General features: G+C 32.1%; 1 protein-coding gene and 1 pseudogene across 1 annotated transcript; one reads left to right on the top strand and one right to left on the bottom strand.

The window, feature by feature from the left end:
- Positions 1 to 7,344: 7,344 nt before the first annotated feature.
- LOC123658063 lies at positions 7,345 to 9,273 on the bottom strand. Its single transcript, XM_045593545.1, has one exon. It carries the CDS (start codon positions 9,271 to 9,273, stop codon positions 7,345 to 7,347), a length of 1,929 nt encoding a protein of 642 aa, XP_045449501.1.
- A 2,395-nt stretch (positions 9,274 to 11,668) lies between these two features.
- On the top strand, positions 11,669 to 11,789 carry LOC123658128 (annotated as a pseudogene).
- Positions 11,790 to 16,456: the final 4,667 nt, after the last annotated feature.

Raw genomic sequence — 16,456 nt, 5'->3', positions numbered from 1 at the left:
ATATATTCCGTACTATGAGTAGTGATCGCTATTAGATATCTATATTATGTATATACATGTAAATAAATAAATAAATAAATAAATATCTACACAATACACACACGGTCGTCTGTTCCTAAAGTAAGCAACTTAATGCTTGTGTTATAGGTAACAGCCGATTGGTATAGCTTACATTTTTTTTTTTTCGATATACTTACTTATAAATAATCCCTACTAATATTATAAATGTAAATGTAAGTTTGTTTGTTACGCTTTCAGGCAAAAACTACTTAACCGATCATTATGAAACTTTGTACATATTCTTGGAGGTATTAATATTAACATAGGATACTTTTTATTAAAAAAAATTAAATGCGAGCGAAGCCGCGGGTATACTATATATATAAATATATAAATAAATATATAAATAAATATATATATATATTATACCCAGACTCGAGGTGGGAATCGAACCCACAACCTCCAAAGCAGAAAGCAGGGTAGCGCTATAAACTGCGCTAACGGGCTAGTCAATTCTCACAAAAAAAAAAATTTTCATACCAAATAATATTTTCGATGTACTTTAAAAAAAATATGGTTGATTTTTTTGGTCCAGTCTAATATGCTTCTTAGAATTTTTGAGATATGTTCAAAAAGTCGGTAATATCGTCGTCATCGTCATCATCATTTCAATGTACATATGTACACAGTGATGTGTACATAAGTAAAATCCACCATAATAATCCACTAAAATAACTGCAATAACAACATAAACCTGTATAATTTTAGATGTAATTTGCTTGTTGATATTGGGGAAAATAAACACAATTTTATTTAAATTTCCAACCACGGTATTTATACTAACTCCCGCAAATTTGGTTAGATGTTTTCCGATGTTACAATTATTTTGTGTTAAATGAACGTAGGTAAATAATTATTTACAAAAAAGAATTAATTCCGCTGGTATTACATAAATATTAAAACTGAAAACAAATCTACAATTATGTCATAAAAATTAATTTACTCAATTGTAATGATTTAGATTTTGACGATTACTGGATTGATGAGGGTTGTATTTTGTCCCGATCGTAGTTCAAGAGGGTGCAAAGGGTGATAGATATTTGTACAGATAATCAATAATTTACCAAACAAAGAGTATAAAACTCATCGTTATTGTGAAATCAGACAGGCGACAATTTTATTTTATCTCTATCTTAATTTGATACCGTTTTAAGTCAAAAAACCCATAAGTAAAAATATTTCGTAAGAAAACCAAAACTAATAATTTTCATTCTTGTGAGAAAAGTTATTCAATAATTTTCTATTTTATTCTGTTTTTAAGTCACTTAAGACCTTTTTGAATTTTTTAATAAAGTTGACGTATCTTTATAGGGATAGCAAAGTTTTTAGCGGTACTATTTATCTTAAAATCAATGGAATCATATATATTCTATCTCCAAGTAATATTTAGATTATATTTATTAGCTATGACTAATTAAAAAAGTTGATTAAACCAGAGTAATTATTACAGACTGTGCTTGGACACTTGCACATAACCAATGTTAGCATATTACATCCTCGAATTCTGATTTAACGTTCGATGAAGAAGAAAATAATTATTACTTAGTTATAAGTAAACCTATGAAAGGTAAAACAATAAAATAAAATAAGCTGTGTAAGTTTTAACTGACTATTTACGAGACAGCTTCATCAGTTCAAAATCAATTAGTTATGTAACTATTAATAATTAAACTTTAAATGCTACTACTGTCGTTCAATAACATATTTGTAGATTCTTTTATAACAGGGGTATGCACTGCATGCTATACTTTACTTACTACAAACCACGGGCATTAATAAATAGGAATGTGTCATCATCATTCCAGCCTATTGCAGTCCACTGCTGGACATAGGCCTCCACAAGTTCGCGCTAAAAATGCGTGAACTCATGTGTGTTGCCCATAGTCACCACGCTGGGCAGGCGGGTTGGTGACCGCAAGGCTGGCTTTGTCGCACCTAAGACGCTGCTGCCCATCTTCGCCCTGTGTGTTTCAAAGCCAGCGGTTAGATGGTTATCCCGCCATCGGTCGGGTTCTTAAGTTCCAAGGTGGTAGTGGAACCTTGTTATCCCTTAGTCGCCTCTTACGACACCCACGGGAAGAGAGGGGGTGGCTAAATTCTTTGGTGCCGTAGCCTCACAGCACAGAAAGGAAGTAGTAGGAATGTGTAATCATTATTTATTCTAATGTATTACATAGACAACAATATCTACTGATAGCAATAAAGCAATATTTTCTAAGCTCTTGACAATACAACATTTATGTAATAACAGAATTATATTGTTAATTTTTGTCGTTTTCGGTATTAGCATTGCAGTTGAAAAAAAAATATTAAAAGAATGAAATATTTAGCCCCATATAAAAATATTCGAGTGCTATTTAGCTCACTTCAAAACGAAAACAGATTTGGTAGTAAAAGTGTCATTTGCACGTGCATTTGAGCCATTGTACGCAGGGCAACAAGTAATATGCCATCAGTAATCCTTCTTTATATACACCGAAAGTCTATAATACCTTAAACTTCAGTGATACACGCTGTACAAAACAAGAATGCCTTTGTTTGAATGAACAAAGAGTATGCATTTACGTTCGCGCTTAGTTATGTACGTAGTAAATTTTCTGTGACAACAATGTGTTATCAGAACTTGTGCAATTTTAGGTGTCATATAAATCAGACTGCTTGTCATCAATTTTATGCTGTTACATTATCGAAACATTGACTGAGTGCAGAAGATAAAGTTAAAAAATTAAGTTATCGTTAAATTTATGCTAAAATAAATAATATTCAGAGAAAAAGACTTATAGTCAAACCAAATATCTATAGGTATATAATCTATATTTGGTTGATAAAAATAACATGTTGTTAATATTTGTGTTTGTTACCAAACGAAAAAAAAAAAACTGACTTCAATTTACATCGATCGAAGTAATAAAATAAAAATATCATCAATAAAGGTAGTCGAAAACATAATCAATTAAATACGCATTATTAGGGATAAGTCAAAAAATGCTCAACAAACCTCACTGAAATTTAAATGGAATAACTAAATAATCACCGTCTTGAATAAAGAAGAATTATCGAAATCTGTATTCCTAGTAAAAAGTAGTTAGGTAATACACAAAACCACACATTAAAAAAAAACACAGTCGAATTAGATCCTTCTCCTGTTTGAAGTAATTTTAAAATATTTTAGAAAGTTAACATATAACATAGCTAAAAATGTATATTTTATATAGATATACGTATATTATTTTTATTGAATTCTTAATACTACTCTACGGAGCCAATAGTTCAAGAAGTCAATATGCATAAAGAAAATGTTACCTTAACAAAACAAAAAAGAAAACAAACCATTTGACTGCTTATTGTGCTATTAAAATCCTTTAGGCGTTTAACAAAATTGTTTTAGGTGGTAGCATACTGTGAAAATATACATAATTAAATTGGTTTCTGAATTGTTATATTATTTACGCTCCATTGCTATTACGCTCCTAGCACTCCAAATATTAATTTTGTGCCCAGCTTGATTGGGATTTTAGAAAAATAATCAGTTGTTAAAAAAGTATATATAACTCAAAATAAAAAGATAAAAAAACATTCTGTTTTTCAAATTTTTCTTTATTCCAAAACCTACTAATTATGTTAAAATCTAAAAATCTATTTTCATACTTCATTAGCTTTTCAAATGTATTCAAACCTTTTAAGTTTTGAACCAAACTGCAATCACAAATCGTCTCTTACATAAGTTTGTTCAGACGAATTCAGCGAGTGCACTCATGCTATATTTATTATTAAGGTATGCAGATATGAAGTGAGGATATCGCATACGGTTTAGGGTTACCAACATATTTTTGATAGCAAAGCAGTAATATAAGTATTTCAAAACAATTAAACTTAGGCAGATGTTTTTACACCTACACTAAACAGAATATATTAACTTTTTTTATATAACTAGGTCGGCAAATAATTTCGGCAAGACTGTGCTAAACAGACTTTCTTCAGATATATTTAGAACAGTCGATAATGTTATTTTTAAAATAAGCAATTAAGACCTTAATCAGATTATCTTTTATGACGTCACCCGACTGTCGTTTAATGACGTTGATTTGTGTCGGAAATTTATAAAATTAAAACATAAATTACAGAAAATAATTAAAAAAAATACCGCAATCAATAACGTGGCTCTGCAGTGCAATTTCAAAAAGTTAAAAAGAGTTATATTTTTCACGTCGAAATAAGTTTGTGCAGTCGAGATAACAAGAAAAGTAAAGGAAGAATTCGACGATACTTCAGAAAGAGACGCAATCAGCTGTAGATAAAGTTCAAACCTGCGAGGTGACAATCGAAAATTATTGAGAGCGTCTCAACATTATAGTAACGACTGGAACTCGTTCCTCGAGACTTAGCAAACATTATACAGAAGCGCTCTAGAAATATGAATCGAGTGTGTTTGAAAAAAAAATAAAAATAAAAATTGGATTGGTAAAAAAATCTTTCCATACAATTTCTGTTTTTTTTAATTCTCTATTTTACTGTTAAAAATCACATGTGTTCGTGATGGCTACCATTCTGTTTTAAAAACAAAACAGCGATGAAAAAAATGATTTTTACAGTGTATACTATCGACCACTCACACTAATAAAATAATCACCAACAACTTGTTCGGATTCATTATTCAACTTGACATTCTAAGAGGACCCGAGATCTTGTGGGAAAATGAAATTTATTTTGTTGAATCAGTAAAATTAAAATGCAGATACTGCGCAATGAGAAAAAAATACAGAATTTCTTGTTGTTACAGTTGTAAAATTTAATACAACTAATCAAAGATTAGCGGCATTCGAGTTATATATGGGACACTGGACAGTATAGAATATACATTTTATTAATGTATTTGTTTATTACTTTAAAATTGCCTAAAAATTAATTTAAACGTATATTGAAAGAAAATTAACAGCTCTTAAATATATGTATTTAAAATATATTTTCATGCCCATTTATATATTCAATAACACGGAAAGCATAAAGCCGAGACGAAATAAACTCAAGGCAAAGTATTAAGCCGATCTCAGACCGCCCTGCTTCGCTGCTCTGTATAAATATATGGATTATTCAAAAATCGATATTCATTTTCCACTTCGATAAGAAAATTCTATAGGTTTAGGATAATATAACTATCTGTACATACTTTTAATTATAATTTTGTAGAGATATATTCGTGAATGTCTACTTTTTATATTTTTAATATTTTTACTATGAAACTAGAATATATACATACATAACATAGTAACAGGACTGGAAGATGTGGGTCTAAAATAGTATTTAGTTGTCGCTGTGGTAATATTATACGAAAAAAGAAAACCAATTATATTATATGAACCTAGTTAATAATCTCCTTTAACATGTCCTAGTTTTTAGTTATTAACCAACTCTTAAGTATACGAATATATTTGTCTATTAAGTATCGAGACGATTACAAACCCAATAAATGTAATATGTAATCCCTTGCCCTAACGTAGTCACCGAACCGTGTCAAGTACAAATTACGATTTAATTTGGAGCGAATTGAAATCGAAACAATCACAGAATCAATCAAGATGTTCAGGATCATTAAACTTAATACAGTGTCAGTTCAGTAAAGGCAGGGACTTCGGGTGTTGCATAAATAGGGCTAAATTGGACTCCTCCGAAATTCAGCCACACACTGACGCCGGGCTAGGTCCTTCGGGACAAGGGGGCGGGGGAGGGGTCAAAGTTAGGAACTTCCAGAGTTTGCATTGTCGGTCCAACCACTATGACTAGGACCAAATTCACGTTGGGATTGAATTGGATATAACGTTCCCGCTATCGGCGAATTGAATCATTGATATATTTTGCTTATGTTTGATATTTAAACTTCTGTTGTAAATTTTTTGTCTTGCGCTAATAACTTGTTTATTTAGAATCTTGTGTTACTTCACATTCTTTATTTCGTTATTGTTACGAGTAAATTCTACGTTTCACTCGTAATATTATTACTTGTAGTATATTATATATTACTTTTAAATACACATATGATTTTTGTTCAAACGTATGTCTGATAAATTGTAAATAGATCAATTGTTGTGAATAACAAAAAAACGCAACGTCTTTCAGTCGTAGTCAAGCTAGTTCGAGTCAGGTTTGACTACTATTCTCCATCAGAACATTAATTTGATTAATTTGTTAAAATTCATAACGGCCATGTTATTTATAAATTACCCAATATGATTGATACTTTGATAATATAATATGTACATTGAAATAATCAAATTGGCTTTATGAATATTGTCTTTTACTTATCAGACAGGATCAAACTGATGTATTTTATTGCATGTTCAGTTGTAATAATAACTATACTTTACAACTATAACATTTATTGTAGTATCAAAACTCTAAATCTATTAGTAATGAAAAAAAAAAAAACGAAATAATTTAGAATTTAGTAAATATGTATGAATTTTCTCGATAGACTATGCAAACTTATACGAGTATTTTTGAATTACTCGCTAACGAATAAGCAATGCTAATATAATTTAAACATTAGTAGCATTTTTTCCATACATTGGAATATTACATTTTTACTATAATTTACAACTTTTGACAATTTACAAGGAACGATTTGTCATTATCAAAATCACCTAGCCATTATAAGTTGTACGCTTATAACATGGTACATAATATACACTTATATTATCTTTTGCTCGAGTAGGTAGGTACATGGCGGATTGTCTGTGATGTACGAGTTTACTAGTAGTCTAATTACTTACAGTTTAAACTTTACTTACGATGTACTAGAAGTTTTTGAGATCGTTAAAATTATATTTAACTAACTCGAGAACCCCGCAACAAAAATAAACTACTGGAAAAATTGTATACAACTTTTTAATGTGGGTTTTATTCTATGATTTATTTTATTAGGAACATAAACTGGTTTATTTCAACACAATTACAAGATCATTGACTGCCAATTTTTAACAGTAGAGTAACTTCGGGTAATATGGCACATCATAAGCTTTTTTGGAAATAAATGACGAGATTTATGAGATCAAACAGTCTTTATTGCTTAAATCAGTTCTTTGTACTTAATAGTAATCAACAATTATAAATTTAAAATAATTAACATCAAAATATATGTTTAATTAAGGTTTTTTTTAATCTTAAATAATTATTAAAATTTAAACATGGTAGGTCAATATGGCCTAGGGCCATATTGGCCACAATTGAAGTGAGCCATATAAGCCACCATAATAAATGAAATCAAAAACTAAAAAAATATACTTTGCTTTACTTTGCAGAACAAAATTCGCAGAAAAAAACGTCTGTTTCCACTCCTGAGCATTCTTCGTGAGCCCATAATTTACAACATAGGCATTGAATCCATGATTCGCCTCTGTTATCCATAGAATAGAGACCCTCACAATACAAACATTTTGCATCAGAAACATTGCTCCTATCTGGACTTTCGTCAGAACTGTCGTTGTACAGAGGTTCATTTTCTTCCTCTGAGCTAGACATTTTTACGTCCTTATATTTTGACTTTGTCTTTTTACCTTTACCCTTTCCTTGTTTGGCTTTATTCCTGTGTTTTTCGATTTGGTCTTGTTTCTTTTTTAACGACTCCAGCAATTCATTTTTGTACGGGGATGATGTAAGCAATGTCGACTTCGCAGCCCTTCTGCCTCGGTTAGTAGCTTTCCTAGGTGTTATTTCTGGTATCGGAGATAATTGGAATGGCGTTATAAAATTATCATCTCTTGAAGTTGATGGCTGTGGCGAAGTCGCAACGGGAACTAAATCTTGTTCGAAACACGCAGGTGGAGTATTGTTCTGGTGTCTTAACACTGAGGTTGCATCGTTAGCCGTCGCATTACTTAAATCAGATTCGTTTATGGAAGGTGTCATGTCAAAAGATTTATTTTCGATTACGGGAGTAGAGTACGAAGCAGCTGGTTCTGGTGTGATATTTTCTTGATTGGTGATTCTATTTTCTTGGTCATCCATATCAATAAACTCGTGATCTTTAAAAACATTTCTGTCTACTGGATATAGCCCTGTTGTACGAAAAGCACTGACAGCTATCTCACCGCTTTGAGTGCGTAGATACGCTCGTCCAAATACTTCCATCATATCATATTGGGTAAGGGGGCGTGAACTGTTCCTGATCCATGATCTTATTTCATCAGAAATATATTTTTTTAGCGGTCCCATGAATGACCTATCTAAAGGTTGTATTTTGTGGCTGGAATGTGGAGGAATTGATAGTAAGTGGACATGATTTTTTCTGGCGAGATCAATCAATTCAAGGTTTCTGGTATGACTGGTATGGCCATCTAAAATAAGCAATACCGGAGATTCTTCAGTGGGTTTCACGTGCTGAATAAAATGTTGAAACCATTTTGTAAATAGGTTGGTTTGAATCCAACCAGAAGGATGACATTCGTGTATGGCACCAGGAGGTGCACCTTTCATTAAAAGCGGGTGACTTCTCTTTCTGGGGAATATAATCATGGGTGGAACGAAAGAGCCTCCAGCGCTCATACTTATCACGCAAGTTATTAAAGAACCCCTTTCAGCAGATGTCAAAGCACCAACTTGCCGTTTTCCCTTTTGACTTAGAACTTGGGGCAGTTGGGATGGAACAACACTAATGCCAGTCTCGTCCACATTGAAAATTTTTCCGGGTGGGAACTTGTATTCATCCATCAATTTCTCGTAAATATCAAAGAAATGGTTCACACTTTCTTTATTGAATCCCTTTGCTCTGGCAAATGATGTTCCTGTTGGACGGCGAAAAGAAAGTTCTGGATATCTTTCTAAAAAAGATTTCAGCCAATCTTTACCAGCACTTTCATTTTTTGCCGAGAAGGTATGAGTGATATTATTTTTTATAGCCAACTGATAGGCTAAGCTCATGACGTCCTTGCGTACTAAGCCGAACAACTTAGCTTCCATTGCTAACACATACTTAACTAATTGTTTCTCTAGTTCTTGTGGTAATGTTGGTCTTCTTCCTAGTTTCGCACAAGCCGCTTCCTCTGCTGGTACATCTACTTTAGCAGCCAAACGTCTTAGAGTTGTTCGGGGTACTTTGTACAGTTTGGAAGCTTTTAAAGAGCCCATTTTCTTACTTCGAACATCTTCGATCGCTTTTTTCATTGACTCTTTGCACCAGGTTTGCCGTTGTCTTTGCGAAATTGGTTTTCGTGGAGCCATTGTCCTAAAAGAAATAAAAAAACAACATGTAGAAAATAACGTTACGACAGGCCAATATGGCCTGGTAGTCCATATTGGCCAACTGCCTAGTGAGCCATAATGGCCGCAGGGATGTTTTTGATTAATAAAACATTTAACCTAAAAAGTAACTAATAAGGTGCTTCAAAAATTTCACCACATTATAGACTAAAAGTTTACCTTCAAAACTATGCACTACTTATATAAAAACGACGATTATTTGACGAAATATAATGAGTAAAACTTACCAAAAAAATAACAACAAATTCGATAATTTTTGATCGTCACACGCGCACTCGCCGCAACGCAGCGATCAACTGAGGGGGTCAAGGGAAGAACCACGACTATTCAACAGATACATACGGCGCTAGTGTTGTTTAGTTTTAGAAAAAGTAAGGCAGGCCATATTAGCCGGCTAGGCCATAATACCCGAAACTACTCTATATTAATACCTGGTAATTGGCAACAATTCATTTGGTTGGGTTTTTATTTAAAAATAATACCTTATTATGTAATAAAAAAAGAATTTTTGAAAATTTATATTCTGAACTTTTTTGTTTGCAATATAATATGCAAATAAAATTCCCCTTAATAATTAATATAATTTAATAGAAATACGTTAAATTCAAGCGATGTAAAATTTATTCATTTTTCGCCAATTAATAAATTTTAAAGGTACATAATAAATCTTTGATTAAATTTAAAATATAGTATATTTATTCGGTAGAACAATATTATATAAATTGACTTTCTTAATATAAAACGTATAAGGACTAAAACTACAATCTTAGAACGAGTTTTTGACAATTCCTAAACGAGCAACTATTGACTTTCTTGCCAGTTATTCTTAACAGAGTTCCGAACGTTTTAACGTACGTAAACGAACGAACGAACGTTCCGTAAGTTTTAATATAAATTATTATATTATTTTGATACATTATATTACTTAAAATGTTTTCACTGACTTCAACAAAGAGTGGTAGTATAGTCCACTGTATTCTTTTATTTGTATTACCTCATAACTTTTTACTGGGTGTATCGGTTTTGATAATACCTACTACGTTGTATTACTTGTCGATGTAATTGAAGTCGGTTGTTTTTCGTTTGCCAGCAAATTCATTTATTTTTTATAAATATACATAGCAACAATACATATATAAACACAAATATTACATCCAGACTCAGGTGGGAATCGAACCCGCAACCCGCGGAACTGAAAGCAGGGTCACTACAAACTGTGCCAACGGGCTAGTCAAATTAATACAGACGAATTCGCCATCTAATAGTGCTTATTTAGGTAGGTAATTGTTTATTTTTTCGACTACATACGGTGTATTAGGTACTATTTTTTTCGTTTTCAAAAAAATACTTTCAATTTAATTTGAAACAACTTGACCTTGTCTGAAAAATATTTGCTAGTTGATGATTATCATTTTTTATTTCGTAATATCGGTACGTAAAGGCCAACTTAAGACCCCAAAGCAAGTACATGAAAAGTTAGTTAATAACTATCTTTTCATGTGCTTGCTACGCTTGCTTGAATTTTAATAAACTGTGTTTGTTTAAAATGTTTTAAGCATCTCATTCAGGTGAAAAACGCAAAAATCAATTTATTTATTACCTCGACTCGCTTAACTTTTACAACAGTTAATATAGAAACTGTACGTAACATGTTAGACGAAAAAAAGTTTGTTCGGAAGACAAAACAATAATGACATTAAAAAATTTCCCAGTAGTGTAATTTCACTTTACTGTGTATGCGAGCGAAGCCACAGGCAACTGCTAGCACACAATAATTTTTTTCATGGAGTATTTACAGTCACGTGTTCTGTGTGCATTCAGCGCGATGCTCGCATTATCCAGTGAAAATTTACCAATTAAAATAATTCATTCGAATACTGTTATGTTTAAAAAATTGTCGGAAAAATATCTATTTCTTGTTATAAATGTAAATTTGACAAAAGACCGTTTGACATCTCAGTCGAAATAAAAATAAAACACTCACCTGATTATTGCAACGAAAAATTAAATCAAATACAGTAATTCACCGTTTTGCTCTTAAACATTTTTCGTCACCATTTTCATCTTCTTTTTTTCATCGACGCCATCTTTTCGAGTCCCGTAGCGTTCTTTTCATTTTATTTTCAACTAGCTGTGCCCGCGATTACGTCCGCGTGGAATTTAACAAAAAAGCTATTGTTCAGTTTACAGTTATAAAATAAATAATTTCTAAACTAAAAGTAGCCTAAGCTACTCATTACTACATCCCAGTGAAAGTCCCGTCAAAATCGGTCCAGCCGTTTCAAAGATTAGCCGGAACAGACAGACATACAGACAGACAAAAATTGTAAAAATGTTATTTTGCTATATGTACCGTGTATACATCCACATACCACGTTGAATACACCGGTTCTCGTCAGATCACCGAATTTAAGCAACGTTGGGCGCGGTCAGTACTTGGATGGGTGACCGCCTGGAAACATCGCGTGATGTTGGCTTTTTGTTTGTTTTTTTCAATTCTGTTTTTTATTAACTTTTTTTAAATTATTTTTCCAAAGAAATTTCACTTCTGACATTTTTAAGTTTATTTATATGTAGGTATAGATGTCTAAACCAAAGTTAGAGTATGACCTTCAATAAAGGTTCCTTAAACCAAAATTGTCACAATTTTATGTGGGAGCGTACAACAAGAAATATCGTGCGCATACTCTAAAACGAAAAATGGGAAAGTATCTCAACCTTACAGCTCTCGAGTAGTGTTGGGTTCGTTTGGCGAGTAAAGGTAAAGAGCCACAGCCCCTGGTGATGTGATGTAGTGAGAGTGAGTGTAAAATTGACAATTCATAGGCTACGATGACCGCGAACCATTAAGCGTGCAGGTACTTGTTTTCACCCATAGTAATAAAAAAAAATATCTAAAAATTTTTTTTGTATTCCAAATGCCATTTCCCAAGTTTAACTGTTAGTTTTTAGTTATATTCAATATTTTTTTTTGTGATCTACAAATATCAGATATTATAATTATATTGTGTACTTCATTGTATGGATTTTAAACATAGTACAAATATACTACGCCGTGTTGGCGCAACGGTTACAGCTACGGATTGTACCTGTTACGCTGGCGGTTGCGGGTTCGATCCCCGCACATGGCAAACATTTGTATTGGTCATACAGGTGTTTGTCGTGGTCTGGGTGTTTGTGCAGTCCTTGTGGATTTCCCCTTATGGGTCTTTGAGGTGGCGAATGCTAGCACGACCCCATCTCACCCCACCCAGGCGGACGAATGCTCATACGTGGTGGTTTTTTAGTCAGTAGAAGTCTGACATAACCCTCTGGCGCCGCTGGAGGGTATCCATGATGGATTTTCCCCACGTAAAAATAGGCCTTAGACTGCCCATATGCATAATATTAGTACCTATACTAGTATTAATGAGTACGAATTAAAAATATCTGCAGTCCTTTTAAAAACTTTTTAGTTTTTACTTAAAAGTTGCTAATATTTATTAAAAATATGTAATTCTATATAAAAAAAAAATTAACTTTTCTATATTTCTAAATATGTCTATTAATCTCGAACGTTTACTTTAATAGTTCACTTTTGATGGATTATAAAGGTCGCGCAGGCATTCTTAGTCTTAAGCTTAGTTGAAATGGCTTAAATACCTCAAGAATAATCTTTGTAACTTTGAATCGTCTTGTTTAAAACAATTTTCTACATCATTTGTTTTAGTTTCATCGCTATTTGTTTGTTTTATAATAATTTTTATGTTGAAAAACGAAATAAATAATATTGTCTTGAAATAATAATAGCATTGTTGTAGTAGCAATAGCAGTAAATGGGTTATTTTATGTGTTTGACTGTCGTCAATCTTTTATGAACTAAATACATTTTTAGGCATTTTGTTGAAATGACATTGTTATGTTTTTAAGACTCTTATGACATAATTAGGTATTATATGTAGGGGAGAGTTCATAATATGAAAGGGACATTTCCTTCTACATGCCCTAGAAAATTAAAACGACAATTTTTAAGTTGATAGAATCTTATAATAAAATAACATAAAAATAAAACCTTCGTTATATAACAAAAAACAATGTTGTGATTTATCTTCATTAATTCTTTCATACTTATTTGCCTTAAAAAAATGTGGGTTTGGCCCTTTCATAAATATGCTATATTGAAAGGGACGCGTGCATTTTTGAAAGGGACAACATGTAATATTAAACAAAATTATACTTTACAAACGAAGTTTAATCTAAATATTTAGTGCGTAATTAGTGTATTAATAAGCTTATCTCCTAAAATTACATGCGACAGGGACATATAGCTATTTTAGTCTTACTCTTGTTTATTTTTTTATAAGTTTTATGCCTTCTTATTTTTATGTGCATCCACAGGAATTCTTTGGTATTTTTTTAGTGTTAGTTTATTAGGTGGATCTTATTAATGGGTTAAAATCGTTTTCTACAAAAAATTATCAAAACTTCAGTTATTTAGTATGTCTCTTTTGTTCAAGTATGTGTATGAATTTAGTCAATCACAATAAATGCTAATTAAAAAGACAACAATTTACAAATTTTGAAAGAACACTTTGCAGTGGTAATAAAAAACTTATATTGAAGTGCAATTGTAAGTTCAGCATTGATATGCATCGCCTCAGGTATACAACAAATTTGGTGTTGATTCAAAATTGTTTTTATTTTGCGGGTAATTTCAATTTTCCTTATCAATACATATCCCCCTCATAATATGATTTATCCTCTTTTGTGCAAATTTTATAATTACCTCGATTCCACCATTTATATATTTTACCACGATTTCTGGAGTCGCTGCATATTCTTCGTTCCGCTTTAGATATAATGTGATTTAAAACAGAGTAATCTTAACCGTGCCAAAATTTTAGTCTTTCCTGTTGAGTGGCGTGGCGCAATCGCGTAGCAATAGCATACATTGTTGTATCCAATGCATTGTTGTATGCACCTGTGAGTTCCCATTCCTCTTGTTCAGAACTGGAACACACGGACCGCGTCTTTTCATTGCATTGTATTGCAACGTATTGTCTCGTTTCATTTATTCTGTGCTATAGTCTGGTGCAAGTTTTACCTTTTTGAGCTTCTTTATTTCAATACTTTTGACTTTTGTCAAAAGTTACTGTTTTTATTTAGTGACATAAAAATATATCAGAATATTTGAAAAGCAAAGTGTTCCAAACTGACAGCAGACTCCTATCAATCATTGCGATATTGCGTGGCACAACCGCTATATATGTACGTTTTGAGACCTATGAAAGCAACTAGCCGATTTTGTATTGCATTTTTAGTTTCGTTTCAATGACTTTCAGTATCTTTTGAAGATATCGCTTCGTATCTAAACTGAAATTGATCTTTAAAAAATTACAAAAAATAGTCAATATTTTTGTGTTAAAATTTAGTACAAGTGCCAAGAACATGTGTGTTTAATTTAATACAAATAACGTGTTGTTACAAAATGATTTCGAACTTTCTGTACAATGTTTAACGACAGTTTTAATAACAGCCAGCGGCAATTCTCATATTATATAAACCCTCTAACTGCCCAAGCCATTTGATTACATCCCACGGTTTTGAAAGCATATATTTTCCTTTACACATGTGCCCTGTCGTTAACAAACTAATCTGAGCGTAGTGTATCAAATGGCACAAAGCTGTGGTCACCCGGGATTAAAGCGACTGTCCTCTCATCAATCATTTTCATATTGCGTGACGCATCAACTTCTGACCCGACTGAGCATCCACGATGCTTCTGTTTACATATTCCTCTGGATTAAGCTGACCACCCATTGAACTGTTTCGGGTTAAATCAATAGACGTTGCGTCAATCAGTCTTGTAAAATGGATGATGGACTATATTTAGACAGTTTTATATTATGTAATCAAATTTTTGTGCCATATACATGAGTATTAAATAAACTTTTCTTTTTTCTGTCTCTACTACAATATATGTATGGATTGGTTGTCTAATTTGATTAAACATTTTGTGTCGCAGTGTAAAGATTGTTCTATCGGAATTACAAATAATTGTTGATAGTCCTGTTACTTATATATTTCGTAGATAATTTCCAACAATGTCAATTACTTTCGAATGTATCAACTAACTCACAGCAGAACAGTATGTCGAGGGTACCCTAACAACATTGAGTCTACTTATAAACTCATTCATAAAGCAAATTCTTGTAAACACGCACATTCCTTTTAAATTATAAGAATATTATTTAGGACTATTTTAGACTTGAATAGCTTTTGTGATATAAAAAAATATGGCTAATTTATAATTTGATTAGACATTTAATTTGAAGTTTTTATTTAATATAGGTAAGTGTTACTGGATTTATTTATTAGGAAAAGGCTTAGAAAAATCGTGATCATTACATATTTTTTTCATATATAAGCATAAGGCAGTGTTTGTTTCTCATCAAGTAGCGGATGTATTGCTCGAATAACGGTGAACAAATAAATCGTTACCGTAAGGCGCTTAGTTGTTGTGACCACAAACCGTTTGCTATATTATAGCACCTGGGTGACCGAGCTCAGCTCGGTATTTTTAGTAAATCGTGAAGGATTAGTAGTACAAGAGAGAGCTAAAATCATTCGCTGCCAGTCTTTTTTAACCGACAAAAAAGGAGGAGGTTAGGAGGAGGTTACTCAATATATATATATATATATATATATATATATATATATATATATATATATATTGTAATGTATGTTCGGGGATAACTTCATCGTTTATGAAAAGATTTTGATAATTCTTTTTTTTTTGTTGGGAAGGAGATATCCCTGGTGTGGTATCGTGATAAGGAAACCAGGATCTGATGATGGGATTCCAGAGAAATCGAGGGAAACTCTCGAAAATCCGCATAACTTTTTACTGGTGTACCGATTTTGATGATTTTTAACTTAATCGAAAGCCGATGTTCATGTGGTCATATTTCATCGAGATCTGATTACAACTTTTGGAGTAATCTTTGATAATGCGTATTTCTTGACTATTTTTCGTGTACCTACATTGTATTACTTGTCGATGTAATTGAAGTCGATTTTTTTTTTCATTTGCCTGCAAACACAATTATAAATAATGAATTAACGCAAAATAAAAATAAAAAATAACGATAAATTAAAAATTGAT

This window comes from Melitaea cinxia, chromosome 11, assembly GCF_905220565.1.
Source record: "Melitaea cinxia chromosome 11, ilMelCinx1.1, whole genome shotgun sequence".
Lineage (NCBI taxonomy): Eukaryota > Metazoa > Arthropoda > Insecta > Lepidoptera > Nymphalidae > Melitaea > Melitaea cinxia.
This window is presented reverse-complemented; position numbering and strand designations above follow the sequence as displayed.